The following is an 18,329-nucleotide window of genomic DNA, read 5'->3' on the forward strand; positions in this document are numbered from 1 at the left end:
ATGGGAATTTTTGGGGATTTTTGAGAGAAAAATGGAATTTTTGGGGATTTTGGTGGAAAAATTTGGTGAATTTTTGTAGGAATTTTTGGGGGTTTTTGTGGAATTTTGGGGCGATTTTTGGTGGAAAATTTGGGGGAATTTTGGGTTTTGGGGGAATTTTGGTGGAAAATTTGGGGAATTTTGGGGGAATTTTGGGGATTTTTGGTGGAAAAAATGGGATTTTTTGGGGTTTTTTGAGGGAATTTTTGGGGATTTTTGGGGGAATTTTGGGGATTTTTGGTGGAAAAAATGGGGAATTTTTGGTGGAAAAATGGGAATTTTTGGGGGGAATTTTTGGGGATTTTTGGTGGAAAAGTTGGGGATTTTTGGTGGAAAATTTGGGGAATTTTTGGTGGAAAAAATGGGAATTTTTGGGGGAATTTTGGTGGAAGATTTGGGGAATTTTTGGGGGAATTTTTGGGGAATTTTGGGGGAATTTTTGGGGGTTTTTGGTGGAAAATTTGGGGAATTTTTGTGAGGAAAAATGGGAATTTTGGGGCATTTTGGGGGAATTTTTGGGGATTTTTGGTGGTAAATTTCGGGATTTTTTGGGGGAAAAATGGGAATTTTTGGGGGGAATTTTTGGGGATTTTTGGTGGAAAAGTTGGGGATTTTTGGTGGAAAATTGGGGAATGGGGAATTTTTGGTGGAAAAATGGGAATTTTTGGGGAATTTTGGTGGAAAGATTTGGGGAATTTTTGGGGGAATTTTTGGGGGTTTTTGGTGGGACATTTGGGGATTGGGGTTTGGGGGGAATTTTTGGGGGAATTTTGGGGATTTTTGGTGGAAAAAATGGGATTTTTTGGGGGTTTTTGAGGGAATTTTTGGGGATTTTGGTGGAATTTTTGGGGATTTTGGTGGAAAATTTGGGGGAATTTTGGGTTTTGGGGAATTTTTGGTGGAAAATTTGGGGGAATTTTTTGGAATTTTTGGGGTTTTTGGTGGAAGTTTTGGGGATTTTTGGTGGGAAATTTGGGAATTTTGGGTTTTGGGGGAATTTTTGGTGGAAAATTTGGGGAATTTTGGGGGATTTTTGGGGATTTTTGGTGGAAAAAATGGGATTTTTTGGGGTTGTTGGAGGGAATTTTTGGGGATTTTTGGGGGAATTTTTGGGGATTTTTGGTGGTAAATTTCGGGATTTTTTGGGGGAAAAATGGGAATTTTGGGGGGAATTTTTGGGGATTTTTGGTGGAAAAAGTTGGTTTTGGTGGAAAATTTGGGGAATTTTTGGTGGAAAAAATGGGAATTTTTGGGGAATTTTGGTGGAAGATTTGGGGAATTTTTGGGGGAATTTTTGGGGGTTTTTGGTGGAATTTTTGGGGATTTTTGGTGGAAAATGTGGGGAATTTTTGTGAGGAAAAATGGGAATTTTTGGGGCATTTTTGGGGGGAATTTTTGGGGATTTTTGGTGGAAATGGGTTTTTGGGGTTTTTGGGGAATTTTGGGGATTTTTGGGGAAGTTTTGGGGATTTTTGGTGGTAATTTGGGATTTTTGGGGGAAAAATGGTTTTGGGGGAATTTGGGGATTTTGGTTTGTGGAAAAGTTGGGGATTTTTGGTGGAAAATTTGGGGGAATTTTTGGGGATTTTGGTGGAATTTTTGGGGATTTTTGGTGGGAAATTTGGTGAATTTTTGTGAGAATTTTTGGGGGTTTTTGGTGGAATTTTTGGGGATTTTTGGGGGGAATTTTTGGGGATTTTTGGTGGAAAATTTGGGGAATTTTTGGAGAAAAAATGGAATTTTGGGGCATTTTTGGGGAATTTTGGTGAATTTTTGGTGGAAAATTTTGGGAATTTTTTGGGAAAAAAGGGAATTTTGGGGAATTTTTGGGGGTTTTTTGGTGGGAAATTTGGGGATTTTTTGGGGGAAAAAATGGGAATTTTTGTGGGAAATGGGAATTTTTGGGCGTTTTAAGGGGGAATTTTTGGGGAAAAAATGTCAATTTTTGTGGGGAAAAAAAATGGGAATTTTCTCCTGGGGAGTTTTGGGCAATTTTGGGGGAAAATTTGGGGAATTTTTGGGATTTTGGGGGAATTTTTGGTGGAAAATTTGGTGAATTTTTGGGGGAATTTTTGGGGATTTTGGTGGGAAATTTGGGGCATTTTTGGGTTTTTTGGGGGCATTTTTGGTGGAAAATTTGGGGAATTTTTGTGGGAATTTTTGGGGCATTTTTGGGGGGAATTTTTGGGGATTTTTTGGTGGAATTTTTGGGGATTTTTGGTGGGAAATTTGGTGAATTTTTGTGAGAATTTTTGGGGGTTTTTGGTGGAATTTTTGGGGATTTTTGGGGGGAATTTTTGGGGATTTTTGGTGGAAAAATGGGAATTTTTGGGGGGAATTTTTGGGGATTTTTGGTGGAAAAGTTGGGGATTTTTGGTGGAAAATTTGGGGAATTTTTGGGGGAATTTTTGGTGGAATTTTTGGGGATTTTTGGTGGGAAATTTGGTGAATTTTGTGAGAATTTTTGGGGGTTTTTGGTGGAATTTTTGGGGATTTTTGGTGGGAATTTTTGGGGATTTTTGGTGGAAAATTTGGGGAATTTTTGGAGAAAAAATGGGGATTTTTGGGGGGATTTTTGGTGGAATTTTTGGGGATTTTTGGTGGAAAATTTGGGGAATTTTTGGGGAATTTTTGGTGGAATTTTGGGGATTTTTGGTGGGAAATTTGGGAATTTTTGGGGGGAATTTTTGGGGATTTTTGGAGAAAAAATGGGGAGTTTTGGGGGGATTTTTGGTGCAAACGTGAAGCAATTTTTTGGCCTAAAGAAGGGAATTTTTGGGGTGAAAACAGAGACTTTGGACCGCACCTGATGTCGTCGTCGGTGACCACGAAGTGCCGGCACAGCGGCTGCGCTACGTGTTCAGCCACACGGCCGGGACATTGGGGAGTGTTGGGCAATTTTGGGGGAAAATTTGGGGAATTTTTGGGGGAGAAAAAATGGGAATTTTTGGGGATTTTTGAGAGAAAAAATGGGAATTTTTGGGGGAATTTTTGGAGAAAAATGGGAATTTTTGGGGGAATTTTTGGAGAAAAAATGGGAATTTTTGGGGGAATTTTGGTGGAAAATTTGGGGAATTTTGGTGGAATTTTTGGGGATTTTTGGTGGAAAATTTGGGGAATTTTGGGTTTTTTGGGGGAATTTTGGTGGAAAATTTGGGGAATTTTTGGGGGAATTTTGGTGGAATTTTTGGGGTTTTTTTGGTGGAAGATTTGGGGAATTTTGGGGGAATTTTTGGGGGTTTTTGGTGGAATTTTTGGGGATTTTTGGTGGAAAATTTGGGGAATTTTTGGGTTTTTGGGGGAATTTTGGTGGAAAATTTGGGGAATTTTGGGGGAATTTTTGGTGGAATTTTTGGGGATTTTTGGTGGGAAATTTGGTGAATTTTTGTGAGAATTTTTGGGGGTTTTTGGTGGAATTTTTGGGGATTTTTGGGGGGAATTTTTGGGGATTTTTGGTGGTAAATTTCGGGATTTTTTTGGGGGAAAAATGGGAATTTTTGGGGGGAATTTTTGGGGGTTTTTGGTGGAAAAAATGGGGATTTTTGGTGGAAAATTTGGGGAAATTTTGGTGGAAAAAATGGGAATTTTTGGGGGAATTTTGGTGGAAAATTTGGGGAATCTTTGGGGGAGGAAAAATGGGAATTTTTGGGGATTTTTGAGAGGAAAAATGGGAATTTTGGGGGAATTTTGGTGGAAAATTTGGGGAATTTTTGTGGGAATTTTGGGGGAATTTTTGGGGATTTTTTGGTGGGAAATTTGGGGAATTTTTGGGGATTTTTTGGGGGAATTTTTGGTGGGAAATTTGGGAAATTTTGGATTTTTTGGGGGAATTTTTGGGGATTTTTGAGGCGAATTTTTGGTGCATTTTTGGTGGAAAATTTGGGGAATTTTTGTGGAAAATTTGGGGAATTTTGGGGGGAAAAATGGGAATTTTTGGGGGGATTTTTGTGGAAAATTTGGGGAATTTTTGGAGAAAAAAATGGGAATTTTTGGAGGAATTTTTGGGGAATTTTTGGTGGAATTTTTGGGGATTTTTGGTGGAAAATTTGGGGAATTTTTGGGGGAATTTTTGGTGGAAAAGTTGGGGATTTTTGTGGAAAATTTGGGGAATTTTTGGAGAAAAAATGGGAATTTTTGGGGCATTTTTGTGGGGAATTTTTGGGGATTTTTTGGTGGAAAATTTGGGGCATTTTTGGTGGAAAAAATTGGGAATTTTTGGAGAAAAAATGGGAATTTTTGGGCGTTTTAGGGGAATTTTTGGGGAAAAAATGTGAATTTTGTGGGGAAAAAAATGGGAATTTTTGGGAGAAAAATGGGATTTTTTGGGGCAAAACATCACAATTTTGGTGGAAAAAATGGGGATTTTTGGGGATTTTTGAGAGAAAAAATGGGAATTTTTGGGGGAATTTTGGTGGAAAATTTGGGGAATTTTGGTGGAATTTTTGGGGGTTTTTGGTGGGAAATTTGGTGAATTTTTGGGTTTTTTGGGGGAATTTTTGGTGGAAAATTTGGGGAATTTTGGGGGAATTTTTGGTGGAATTTTTGGGGATTTTTGTGGAAAATTTGGGAATTTTTTGGAGAAAAATGGGAATTTTTGGGGCATTTTTGGGGGGAATTTTTGGGGATTTTTTGGTGGGAAATTTGGGGAATTTTTGTGGAAAAAATGGGAATTTTGGGGGGAATTTCTGGGGAATTTTTGGGGGAAAAATGGGAATTTTGGGGTTTTTTGTGGGAATTTTTGGGGGATTTTTTGTGGAAAATGTGGAGGATTTTTTTGTGGAAGATTGAAGCCATTTTTAGGGGGAAAAATGGGAATTTTTGGAGAAAAAATAGGATTTTTTGGTTTCTTGGGGGAATTTTTGGGGAAGAAAAAATGGGAATTTTTGGGGGAATTTTGGTGGAAAATTTGGGGAATTTTTGGTGGAATTTTTGGGGATTTTTGGTGGAAAATTTGGGGATTTTTGGTGGAAAATTTGGGGAATTTTTGGTGGAAAAAATGGGAATTTTTGGGGGAATTTTGGTGGAAGATTTGGGGAATTTTTGTGGGAATTTTTTGGGGCATTTTTGGGGGGAATTTTTGGGGATTTTTTGGTGGAAAATTTGGGGCATTTTTGGTGGAAAAAATGGGAATTTTTGTTGGAATTTTTGGGGACTTTTGGCGGAAAATTTGGGGAATTTTTGGGGTTTTTTTGGGAATTTTTGGTGGGAAATTTGGGGGAATTTTTGGGGGGAATTTTTGGGGGTTTTTGGTGGAATTTTTTTGGGGATTTTTGGTGGAATTTTTGGGGATTTTTGGGGGAATTTTTGGGGATTTTTTGGTGGAAAATTTGGGGAATTTTTGGGTTTTTTGGGGAATTTTTGGTGGGAAAATTTGGGGAATTTTGGGGGGAATTTTTGGTGGAATTTTTGGGGATTTTTGGTGGAAAATTTGGGGAATTTTTGGGAAAAAAATGGGAATTTTTGGGGGAATTTTTGGGGATTTTTTGGTGGGAAATTTCGGGATTTTTGGGAAAAAATGGGAATTTTGTGGGAAATGGGAATTTTTGGGGGTTTTTTAGGGGGAATTTTTGGGGAAAAATGTGAATTTTTGTGGGGAAAAAATGGGAATTTTTGGGAGAAAAATGGGATTTTTTGGGGCAAAACATCACAATTTTGGTGGAAAAAAATGGGAATTTTTGGGGATTTTTGAGAGAAAAAATGGGAATTTTTGGGGGAATTTTTGGTGGAAAATTTGGTGAATTTTTGTGGGAATTTTTGGGGGTTTTTGGTGGAATTTTTGGGGATTTTTGGTGGAAAATTTGGGGGAATTTTTGGGTTTTTTGGGGGAATTTTTGGTGGAAAATTTGGGGGAATTTTTGGGTTTTTTGGGGGAATTTTTGGGGGAAATTTTGGGGAATTTTTGTGGAAAATTTGGGGAATTTTTGGGGGGATTTTTGTGGAAAATTTGGGGAATTTTTGGAGAAAAATGGGAATTTTTGGGGCATTTTTGGGGGGAATTTTTGGTGATTTTTGGTGGGAAATTTGGGGAATTTTTGTGGAAAAAATGGGAATTTTGGGGGGAATTTCTGGGGAATTTTTGGGGAAAAAATGGGAATTTTGGGGTTTTTTGTGGGAATTTTGGGGGATTTTTTGTGGAAAATTTGGAGGATTTTTTTGTGAAAGATTGAAGCCATTTTTAGGGGGAAAAATGGGAATTTTTGGAAAAAATAGGATTTTGGGGGGGGGGTTTCTTGGGGGAATTTTTGGGGAAGAAAAAATGGGAATTTTTGGGGGAATTTTGGTGGAAGATTTGGGGAATTTTTGTGGGAATTTTTGGGGGAATTTTTGGTGGAATTTTTGGGGATTTTTGGTGGGAAATTTGGGGATTTTTGGGTTTTTGGGGGAATTTTTGGTGGAAAATTTGGGGAATTTTTGGGGAATTTTTGGTGGAATTTTTGGGGGGATTTTTGTGGAAAATTTGGGGAATTTTTGGAGAAAAAATGGGAATTTTTGGGGCATTTTTGGGGGGAATTTTTGGTGATTTTTTGGTGGAAAATTTGGGGAATTTTTGGGAAAAAAATGGGAATTTTTGGGGGAATTTTTGGGGATTTTTTGGTGGGAAATTTCGGGATTTTTTGGGGGAAAAAATGGGAATTTTTGTGGGAAATGGGAATTTTTGGGCGTTTTTAGGGGGAATTTTTGGGGAAAAAATGTCAATTTTTGTGGGGAAAAAAAATGGGAATTTTTGGGAGAAAAATGGGATTTTTGGGGAAAAAAATTGGAATTTTTGGAGAAAAAATGGGGATTTTTGGGGGGATTTTTGGTGGAATTTTTGGGGATTTTTGGTGGAAAATTTGGGGAATTTTTGGGGGAATTTTTGGTGGAATTTTTGGGGATTTTTGGTGGAAAATTTGGGGAATTTTTGGGGGAATTTTTGGTGGAATTTTTGGGGATTTTTGGTGGGAAATTTGGGAATTTTTGGGGGGAATTTTTGGGGATTTTTGGAGAAAAAATGGGATTTTTTTTGGGCGAAAACCCTTTTGTGGAAGCAATTTGGGCATTTTTGCTCCGTGAATTTTGGCGTGAAAAAAGTGACTTTTTTCCGCACCTAATGTCGTCAGTTGTAGACCAAAGTTTGGGCAATTTTCCCACCGTGTTTTGCCACACGCCGGGTTCTTCTACATTTTAGGACCAAACTCTGGCGGTTATGCGACCGAGCTGCTTTGTGCAGAAGGTGGCCACGTTTCGACAGCACCGACTCCCGGACACTTCAGGCCCACTCCTGCACAGAAAAATTCACCCAAACATTCACTTATTTTTCGGCCAAAATTTGCACGTTTTTCGGCCAAAATTTGCGGTTTTTTCCCGGAAAAGATCGGATTTTTTCGGCCGAAAAATCCCATTTTTTCCGTGAAAATTCGCATTTTTTCCTCCAAAAATTCCCCTTTTTTCCCTCCAAAAGGCCATTTTTCCCACCAAATTTTGGCATTTTTAGGACCAAATTTTGGGATTTTTCCCACCAAATTTTGACATTTTTAGAGCCCAATTTTAGGATTTTTAGGACCAAATTTTGGCATTTTTCCCACCAAATTTTGCCATTTTTTGGGCCAAATTTTCGGATTTTTGGAGCCAAATTTTGACATTTTTCCCACCAAATTTCGGCATTTTTGGAGCCAATTTTTAGCATTTTTAGGACCAAATTTTGACATTTTTAGGACCAAATTTTGACATTTTTCGAGCCAAATTTGGACATTTTTCCCACCAAATTTTGCCATTTTTCGGGCCAAATTTTCGGATTTTTGGAACCAAATTTTAGGATTTTTAGGACCAAATTTTGGCATTTTTGGGGCCAAATTTTGCATTTTTAGAGCCAAATTTTGAAATTTTTCCCACCAAATTTTGGGATTTTTGGAGCCAAATTTTGACATTTTTCCCACCGAATTTTGGGATTTTTCCCACCAAATTTTGCCATTTTTAGGACCAAATTGTGGCATTTCTGGGGCCACATTTTGGGATTTTTCCCACCAAATTTTGCCATTTTTCGGGCCAAATTTTCGGATTTTTGGAACCAAATTTTAGGATTTTTAGGACCAAGTTTTGCCATTTTTGGAGCAAAATTTTGGGATTTTTCCGCCAAATTTTGCCATTTTTAGGACCAATTTTTTGGATTTTGGGAGCCAAATTTGGGGATTGTTCCCACCAAATTTTGAGATTTTTAGAGCCAAATTTTGGCATTTTTAGGACCAAATTTTGCCATTTTTAGAACCAAATTTTCGGATTTTTGGAGCCAAATTTTAGGATTTTTAGGACCAAATTTTGCCATTTTTAGGACCAACTTTTCGGATTTTGGGAGCCAAATTTGGGATTTTTAAAGACCAAATTTTGCCATTTTTGGAGCCAAATTTTGGCATTTTTAGAGCCAAATTTTTGGATTTTGGGAGCCAAATTTGGGGATTTTTTGAGCCAAATTTTGGGATTTTTGGAGCCAAATTTTGACATTTTTCCCACCAAATTTTGGGATTTTTAGGACCAAATTTTGGCATTTTTGGGGCCAAATTTGGGCATTTTTAGGACCGAATTTTGGGATTTTTTTCCCAGAAAAAATCCGATTTTTTTTGGCCAAAATTTGCGTTTTTTTCCCGGAAAAAATCGGATTTTTTCCGCCGAAAAATCCCATTTTTTCCGTCAAAATTCGCATTTTTTTCTCCAAAAATTCCCAATTTTTTCCTCCTAAAATTCCCATTTTTTCCTGCCAAAATTCCCATTTTTTCTCAACATTCCCATTTTTTCCTGCCAAAATTTCAATTTTTTTCTCCCAAAAAATCCCTTTTTCTCCTGCCAAAATTCGCATTTTTTCCCCAAAAATTCCCTTTTTTTTCTGCCAAAATTCCCATTTATTTCCTCCTAAAATTCCCAATTTTTTCCCCAAAAAATGCCCCTTTTTTCCTCAACAAAATTCCCATTTTTTCACCAAAAATTCCCATTTTTCCCCCAAAAAATCCCATTTTTTTCTCATAAAATTCCCATTTTTTCCCCAAAAATTCCCTTTTTTTTCTGCCAAAATTCCCATTTTTCCCCCCAAAAAATTCCCATTTTTCCCCCCAAATTTTGACATTTTTAGAACCCAATTTTAGGATTTTTAGGACCAAATTTTCGGATTTTGGGAGCCAAATTTTGCCATTTTTAGGACCAAATTTTGGCATTTTTAAAGACCAAATTTCAGCATTTTTCCCACCAAATTTTGGCCTTTTTAGGACCAAATTTTAGGATTTTTCCCACCAAATTTTGGGATTTTTAGAGCCAAATTTTGGCATTTTTCCCACCAAATTTTGCCATTTTTAGGACCAACTTTTCGGATTTCGGGAGCCAAATTTGGGGATTTTTCCCACCAAATTTGGGGATTTTTCCCACCAAATTTTGGCATTTTTAGAGCCAAATTTTCGGATTTTTGGAGCCAAATTTTGGGATTTTTCGGACCAAATTTTGCCATTTTTCGGGCCAAATTTTCGGATTTTTGGAACTAAATTTTAGGATTTTTAGGACCAAATTTTGGCATTTTTAGGACCAAATTTTGGCATTTTTCCCACCAAATTTTGCCATTTTTAGGACCAACTTTTCGGATTTTGGGAGCGAAATTTGGGGATTTTTCCCACCAAATTTTGGGATTTTTAGAGCCAAATTTTGGCATTTTTAGGACCAAATTTTACGATTTTTCCCACCAAATTTTGCCATTTTTAGGACCAAATTTTGCCATTTTTAGAACCAAATTTTCGGATTTTTGGAGCCAAATTTTAGGATTTTTAGGACCAAATTTTGCCATTTTTAGGACCAAATTTTGGGATTTTTAAAGACCAAATTTTGGCATTTTTAGAGCCAAATTTTCGGATTTTGGGAGCCAAATTTGGGGATTTTTAGGACCAAATTTTGACATTTTTAGGACCAAATTTAGGCATTTTTGGAGCCAAATTTTGGCATTTTTCCCACCAAATTTTGCCATTTTTAGGACCAATTTTTCGGATTTTGGGAGCCAAATTTGGGGATTTTTCCCACCAAATTTTGGCATTTTTAGAGCCAAATTTTGGGATTTTTGGAGCCAAATTTTGACATTTTTCCCACCAAATTTTGCCATTTTTAGGACCAAATTGTGGCATTTCTGGGGCCACATTTGGGGATTTTGGTGCCGAGCTCTGGCCGCTGATGGGAGCCGAGCTGCTGTGCAGGGCCAAAAATTCACCCCCAAATTCACTTTTTTTAATGACAAAAATCCCTTTTTTGTTGCCCAAAATTTGCCTTTTTCTCCGGGAAAAAATCGGATTTTTTTTGGCCGAAAAATCAATTTTTTTCCGTCAAAATCCGCCTTTTTTTCTGCCAAAATTCGCTTTTTTCCTGCCAAAATTCCCTTTTTATCCTCAAAAACTTCGCAATTTTTTCCCCCAAAAATTCCCATTTTTTCCTGCCTAAATTCGCTTTTTTCTGCCAAAATTCCCATTTTTTTCTCCAAAAAATTCCAATGTTTTCCCAAAAAATTCCCTTTTTTTTTCTGGTAAAATTCCCATTTTTTCCTGCCAAAATTCCCATTTTATTTCCTGTCAAAATTCCCTTTTTATCCTCAAAAAATTCGCAATTTTTTCCCCAAAAAATTCTCATTTTTTCCTGCCAAAATTCCCATTTTTTCTCCAAAAAAATCCCATTTTTTCCTCCTAAAATTCCCATTTTTTCCTCACCAAAATTCCCATTTTTCCCGCCAAAATTCCCATTTTTTTTCCCGCCAAAATTTCAAATTTTTCCTGCCAAAATTCCCGGTTTTTTCCCAGAAAAAATCCGCTTTTTTCGGCCAAAAAATCCAATTTTTTCCATCAAAATCCGCATTTTTTCCCCTATTTTTTGTGAAAAAAAATCCTTTTTTTTTCCTCTTAAAAATACTTCTTTTTCCCCCAATTTTCCCCCATTTTATTCCAAATTATTCCTCCATTTTATTCCAATTTTTCCCCATTTTATTCTGCATTTTTCCCCAATTTTCCCCCAATTTCCCCCCCAATTTTGCCCATTTTATTCCAATTTTTTCCCCAATTTTCCCCCATTTTATTCCAAATTTTTCCCCATTTTATTCCCCATTTTCTCCCCAATTTTCCCCAGTTTAATCCAATTTTTTTTCCCCATTTTATTCTGAATTTTCCCCCAATTTTCCCCAATTTTTCCCCATTTTATTCTGAATTTTTTCCCCAATGTTCCCCCATTTTCCCCCACTTTTCCCCCATTTTATTCCAATTTTTTCCCCATTTTATTCCAAATTTTCCCCCATTTTTCCCCCATTTTTCCCCATTTTATTCTGAATTTTATCCCAATTTTCCCCAATTTTTTCCCCATTTTTCTCTGATTTTATTCTAAATTTTTCCCCATTTTATTCCCAATTTTCCCCCCAATTTCCCCCCAATTTTCCCCATTTTATTCCAATTTTTTCCCCATTTTTCCCCATTTTTCCCCATTTTTCCCCATTTTATTCTGAATTTTATCCCAATTTTTCCCCCAATTTTTCCCCATTTTCTCTGATTTTATTCTGAATTTTTCCCCATTTTATTCCCAATTTTCCCCAATTTTCCCCCCAATTTTTCCCCATTTTATTCCAATTTTTCCCAATTTTCCCCCATTTTATTCCCAATTTCTTCCCAAATTTCTCCCCAATTTTCCCCTCTTTTTCCCCCATTTTATTCCCTTCCCCCCCCAATTTTCCCCCAATTTTCCCCCAATTTTCTCCCATTTTATTCCAATTTTTCCCCATTTTATTCTGAATTTCTCCCCAATTTTCCCCCCAATTTTGCCCATTTTATTCCAATTTTTTCCCCAATTTTCCCCCAATTTTCCCCAATTTTCTCCCATTTCTCCCATTTTATTCCAAATTTTTCCCCATTTTATTCTGAATTTTTCCCCAATTTTTCCCCATTTTATTCCAAATTTTTCCCCATTTTATTCCCAATTTTCCCCCCAATTTTCCCCACTTTAATCCAATATTTTTCCCCATTTTATTCCAAATTTTCCCCAATTTTCCCCATTTTATTCCAGTTTTTTCCCCCATTTTATTCCAAATTTTTCCCCACTTTCCCCATTTTCCCCCAATTTCTTTCCCAATTTTTCCCCCCATTTTTCCCCAATTTTGTCCCCATTTTATTCCAAATTTTCCCCCAATTTCCCTCCAATTTTTCCCCAATTTTCTCCCATTTTATTCCAAATTTTTCCCCATTTTTCCCCATTTTCCCCATTTTTCCTTTCCCCCAATTTTCTCCCATTTTATTCCAAATTTTTCCCCATTTTATTCTGAATTTTCCTCCAATTTTTCCCCAATTTTCCCCCAAATTTTCCCCATTTTATTCCAAAATTTTCGCCATTTCATTCTGAATTTTTCCCCAATTTTTCCCCAATTTTCCCCAATTTTTCCCCAAATTTCCCCCCAATTTTCCCCCATTTTATTCCCTTCCCCCCAATTTTCCCCAATTTTCCCCCATTTTTTTCCCAATTTTCCCCCAAATTTTCCCCCATTTTATTCCCAATTTCCCCCCAATTTTTTCCCTATTTTCCCCCAATTTTTCCCCATTTTATTCCGAATTTTCCCCAATTTTCCCCCAATTTTTCCCCAATTTTTCCCCAATTTTTCCCCAATTTTCCCCCAATTTTTCCCCAATTTTTCCCCAATTTTTTCCCCCAATTTTCCCCAATTTTCCCCATTTTATTCCCAATTTTCCCCCATTTCCCCCACCTTGCAATCCCTTGGGCAGCTCCATGGATTTGATGATTTGCTCGCTCACATCCGAGGCGCTCAGGCCCTGCAGCCTCTTCTCCCAAAAAAGCTGCCAAAAAAAAAAGGAAATTTTCACCAAAAAGAAGAAAAAATTCAAAATTTTCATCAAAAAGAAGAAAAAATTCGAAATTTTCATCAAAAACATAGAAAAAATTGGGAATTTTCATTAAAAAAGGAAAAAAATCCATTTTTTCTTCTTTTTTCCCTCCAAATTTTCCCACATTTCTCCTGATTTTTTTTCATTTTCCCCCCATTTTATTCCCATTTTCCCCCAAATTTTCCCCATTTTATTTCAAGTTTTTCTTCATTTTTTCCCCCCATTTCCTCCCAATTTTTTCTCCATTTTTCCCCAAATTTTCTCCAATTTTTTCCCAAATTTTTTCCCAATTTTTCCCCAATTTCCCCAAATTTTTCTCCATTTTTTTGCCAATTTTCCCCAAATTTTTCCCAATTTTTCTCCTATTTTTCCCCAATTTTCCCCCATTTTATTCCCATCTTAACCTGATTTTTCCCCATTTTATTTTCATTTTTTCCTCATTTTTCTCCCAAATTTTCCCAATTTTCCCCCAGATTTTCCCCATTTTATTTTCATTTTTTCTCAATTTTTTCCCCAATTTTCCCCCATTTCATTTCAATTTTTTTCTTAATTTTTTCTCCAATTTTCCCCCCACTTCCTCCCAATTTTTTCTCATTTTTTTCCCAAATTTTCACCATTTTTCCCCCAATTTTTTCTCAATTTTTCCCCAATTTTTCCCAAATTTTCCCATTTTTTTACCAATTTTTCCCCAATTTTTTCCCTCATTTTCCCCATTTTTTTCTCATTTTCCCCCAAATTTTCCCCATTTTATTTTCAATTTTTTCTCAATTTTTCCCCAATTGTTCCCCCATTTCCTCCCAATTTTTTCTAATTTTTTCCCAAATTTTCTCCAATTTTTTCTCCATTTTTCCCAAATTTTCTCCAATTTTTCCCCATTTTTCCCCAATTTTTCCCCAACTTTTCTCCCATTTTTTCTCCATTTTTTGCCAATTTTCCCCAAATTTTTCCCTATTTTTTTCCAATTTCTCTCCAATTTTTCCCCTATTTTTCCCCTATTTTCCCCATTTTTCCCCAATATTTTTTACAAATTTTCCCCCATTTTACACCAAATTTCTGCCAATTTTTCCCCAATTTTTTTCCCATTTTCCAGCAATTTTTCCCCAATTTTCCCCAATTTTTCCCCAATTTTTCTCCTATTTTTCCCCCATTTTTCCCCATTTTTCCCCCATTTTTTTCCCATTTTTGCCCAATTTTCCCTATTTTTTCCCAATTTTCCCCAATTTTTCCTCATTTTTTCCCCCCCATTTTTTCCCCCCATTTTTCCCAATTTTCTCCCATTTTCTCCCCAATTTTCCCCAATATTTTTCCCAATTTTTCCCCCATTTTACACCAAATTTCTGCCAATTTTTTCCCCATTTTTCCCCAATTTTTTCCCTATTTTTTCCAAACTTTCTCCTTTTCCCCATTTTTTCCCAATTTCCCCATTTTTTCCCCATTTTTCCCCAATTTTCCCCCATTTTTTCCCCTTTTTTTCCCCAATTTTTTCCACATTTTCCCCATTTTTTTCTTTTTTCCCCAATATTTCTCTTTTTCCCCATTTTACACAAATTTCTGCCATTTCCCAATTTTTCCCCATTTCCCCAATTTTTCCCGTTTTTCCCCATTTTTCCGCCATTTTCCCCATTTTTTTCCCTGCCCATTTTTCTCCCCCAATTTTCCCATTTTTTGCCCCATTTTTGGTCCCACCTGTCTTGGCTGCTCGCTGAGCCTCTGGGGGTCACTCCTGACTTTGTTCCCAGGGTGATTTGTCACTTTGGTCACCGGCTGCTTGAAAATCGACGCCGTCTGGCGGATGGGCAGGGTGGTGTTCAGGTCGGGTTTGCCCTGGGGAATAATTAAAAATTTGTTAATGAATCCGTTAAGGAATGAGAGGAAAATCGATGGGGAAAAATTGGGGAAGATTGGGAAAAAATGGGGGAAAAAACGGGGGAAAAATGGGGAAAAATGGGGGAAAAATGGGGGAAATCGGGGAAAATTGGGATAAAAATGGGAATAAAATGGGGAGAAATTGGGGGAAAAATTGGGATAAAAATTGAGACAAAATTGAGAGAAAATTGGGGGGAAATTGGGGGAAAATTGGGGAAAAAATTGGGGAAAATTGGAAAAAATTTGGAAAAAAATGGGGAAAATTGGGGGAAAATTGAGAGAAAATTGGGGGGAAATTGGGAATAAAATGGGGGAAAATTGGGTGAAAATTGAGGGAAAATTGGAAAAAATTAGAGAAAAAATGGAGGAAAAATGGGGGGAAATTGGGATAAAATGGGAATAAAATCGGGGAAAATTGGGAAAAAAATTTGGAATAAAATGGGGGAAAATTGGGAGAAAATTGAGAGAAAATTGGGGGAAATTTGAGAGAAAAATTGGGGAAAAATTGGAAAAATTAGAGAAAAAATGGAGGAAAAAATGGGGGAAAATTGGAGGAAAATTAAGGAAAATTGGCAGGAAAATTGGGGAAAATTTGGGGGGAAAATGGGAAAAAATTGGGGGGAAATTGGGATAAATTGAGGAAAAAATTGGGAAAAAATTGGGGAAAAACTGGGGGAAATTGGTAAAAATTGGAGAAAAATGGGGGGAAATTGGGGGGAAAATTGGGAAAATTTGGGGGAAAATTGGGGAAAATTGGGATAAACTTGAGGGAAAATTGGGGGGAAATTGAGAGAAAATTGGGAAAAAATTCAGGAAAATCTGGGGGAAATTTGGGGGAAAATTGGGAAAAAATTGGGGAAAACCTGGGGGAAAATTAGTAAGAATTGGGGGAAAATTGGAGGAAAATTAGGAAAAATTGGGGAAAAATTCACTAAAAAATGGGGAAAAATTGCAAATAAATTGTGGAAAAATTGGGGAAAATGGAAGGAAAATTGGGGAAAAATGGGGGAAAGTTGGGATAAGATTGAGAGAAAAATTGGAGAAAATTTAAAAAAAAAGGGGAAAAAATCGCGAAAAATTGGGGAGAAAATTGGGGAAAAATTAGGAAAAATTGGGAAAACATTGGGGGGAAATTGGAGGAAAATGAGGAAAAATTGGGAAAAAAATTCAGAGAAAATTGGGGCAAAATTGGGGGAAAATTGGGAAAAATTGGGGAAAATTGGGGAAAAAATGGGAAAAATTGGAGGAAAATTGGGGAAAAATTGGGGGAAAAATGGGGAAAAATTGGGGAAAATTTGGGGAAAATTGGTAAAAATTGGAGAAAAAATGGGAGGAAAATTGGGGAAAAATTGGGGAAAAATTTGGAATAAAATAGGGGAAAATTGGGGGGAAATTGGGAAAAAATTGGGAAAAATGGGGAAAAATTGAAAAAAAATGAGAGGAAAAATTGGGGAAAAATTGGGGGAAAATTGGGGCAAAATTGGGGGAAAATTGGGAAAAAATTGGGAAAAATTTGGGAAAAATCAGGGAGAAAATGGGGAAAAATTGGAGGAAAATTGGGGGAAATTTGGGGAAAATTAAGGAAAAATTGGGGAAAAATTGGGAAAAATTTGGGAAAAATCAGGGAGAAAATGGGGAAAAATTGGAGGAAAATTGGGGCAAAATTGGGGGAAAATTAGTAAAAATTGGAGAAAAAATTGGGAAAAATTGCGAAAAAATTGGGAAAAATTGGGAAAATTGGAGGAAAATTGGAGAAAAATGAGAGGAAAATTGGAGGAAAATTGGGGAAAAATTGGGGAAAATTTGGGAAAAATTTGGGAAAAATCAGGGAGAAAATGGGGAAAAATTGGCGAAAAATTGGGGAAAAATCACAAAAAAATTGGGGGAAAATTGGGGAAAAATTGGGGAAAATTTGGGGAAAAAAAAAAATGGGGAAAAATTTAGGAAAAATTGGGGGGAAAATTGGGGAAAAAATTGGGGAAAAATTGGGGGAAAATGGGGGGAAAATTGGGGAAAAAATGGGAGGAAAAATTGGGGAAAAATGGGACAAAAAATCAGAAAAAAATCAGGAAAAAATTGGGGAAAATTGGGGAAATTGGGAAAACCTGAGATGAAAAAAACGACAAATCAGAGGAAACTTTTGGTGAAAAACCTTGGGGGGGTTGAGGGACAAAATTGGGAAAGTTTCTGTTTGGGAAAATTGGGGAAAAATTGGGGGAAAAATTGGGAAAAATTTGGGAAAAATTGGGGGAAAATGGGGAAAAATTGGGAAAAATTGGAGGAAAATTGGGGGAAATTTGGGGGAAAATTAAGGAAAAATTGGGGAAAAATTGGGAAAAATTTGGGAAAAAAGGGAGAAAAAGGGGAAAAATTGGCGAAAAATTGGGGAAAAATCACGAAAAAATTGGGGGAAAATTGGGGAAAAATGGGGAAAAATTGCGAAAAAATTGGGGGAAAATTGGACAAAAATAGGAAAAAACAGGAAAAATGGGGGAAAGGAAAATTGGGGGAAAAATTGAGAATGAAAAAGAAAATTTGGAATAAAATTGGGGAAAATTGTTGGGGGAAAGAGTTCTGTTTGGGAAAAAATTGGGAAAAATGGGGAAAAATTGGAGAAAAATGAGAGGAAAATTGGGGAAAAATTGGGGGAAAATTGGGGCAAAATTGGGGAAAATTGGGGAAAAATTGGGGAAAAATTTGGGAAAAATGGGGGAAAAAGGGAAAAATTGGGGAAAAATTGGGAAAAATTGGGGGAAAATTGGGGAAAATTGGGGAAAATTTGGGAAAAATTGGGGGAAAAAATGGGGAAAATTTGGGAAAAATCAGGGAAAAATTGGGGGAAATTTGGGGGAAAAAAGGAAAAATTGGGGAAAAATTGGGAAAAATTTGGGGAAAATCAGGGAGAAAATGGGGAAAAATTGGCGAAAAATTGGGGAAAAATCATGAAAAAATTGGGGGAAAATTGGGGAAAAATGGGGAAAAATTGGGGAAAATTGGGGAAAAATTGGGGGAAAATTGGGGAAAAATGGGGAAAAATTGCGAAAAAATTGGGGGAAAATTGGACGAAAAAATCAGGAAAAAATCAGGAAAAATTGGGGAAACGCTGGGAATACCTGAGATGAAGAAAACCACAAATCAATTTCAATTTTGGTTGCCCACCTTGTTGGGGTTGAGGGCGTCGTTGGGCAGTTTCTGTTTGGGGAAAAGTGGGGCAAAAATGGGGAAAAGTGGGGAAAAATGGGGGGAAAATGGGGGAAAAATAGGGAAAATTGGGGGAGAATTTGGGAAAATTTGGGGAAAAATTGGGGGAAAATTGGGAAAAATTTAGGAAAAATTGGGAGGAAAATTGGGGAAATGGGGAAAAATTGGGGAAAATTTGGGGAAAATTGGTAAAAATTGGAGGAAAAAATGGGAGGAAAATTGGGGAAAAATTGGGGAAAAATTTGGAATAAAATAGGGGAAAATTGGGGGGAAATTGGGAAAAAATTGGGAAAAATGGGGAAAAGTTGGAGAAAAATGAGAGGAAAATTGGGGGAAAATTGGGGAAATTGGGAA

The 18,329-nt window shown here is 36.7% G+C and overlaps 1 protein-coding gene across 1 annotated transcript in view; it reads right to left on the reverse strand.

Moving 5' to 3' along the window:
- LOC115917189 (methyl-CpG-binding domain protein 2-like) overlaps positions 1 to 17,975 on the reverse strand; it is a gene marked incomplete at its 5' end in the record, with an annotated part of 37,490 nt that extends 19,515 nt beyond the window's left edge. Inside the window, 5 exons of the mRNA XM_030970920.1 lie at positions 7,216 to 7,300; positions 9,430 to 9,538; positions 12,764 to 12,860; positions 14,595 to 14,732; positions 17,934 to 17,975. Coding sequence (XP_030826780.1) covers positions 7,216 to 7,300; positions 9,430 to 9,538; positions 12,764 to 12,860; positions 14,595 to 14,732; positions 17,934 to 17,975 — 471 coding nt within the window. The remainder of the gene's footprint in view (positions 1 to 7,215; positions 7,301 to 9,429; positions 9,539 to 12,763; positions 12,861 to 14,594; positions 14,733 to 17,933) is intronic.
- Positions 17,976 to 18,329: the final 354 nt, after the last annotated feature.

This window comes from Camarhynchus parvulus, unplaced genomic scaffold (genome assembly GCF_901933205.1).
Source record: "Camarhynchus parvulus unplaced genomic scaffold, STF_HiC, whole genome shotgun sequence".
In the NCBI taxonomy this organism is placed as follows: domain Eukaryota; kingdom Metazoa; phylum Chordata; class Aves; order Passeriformes; family Thraupidae; genus Camarhynchus; species Camarhynchus parvulus.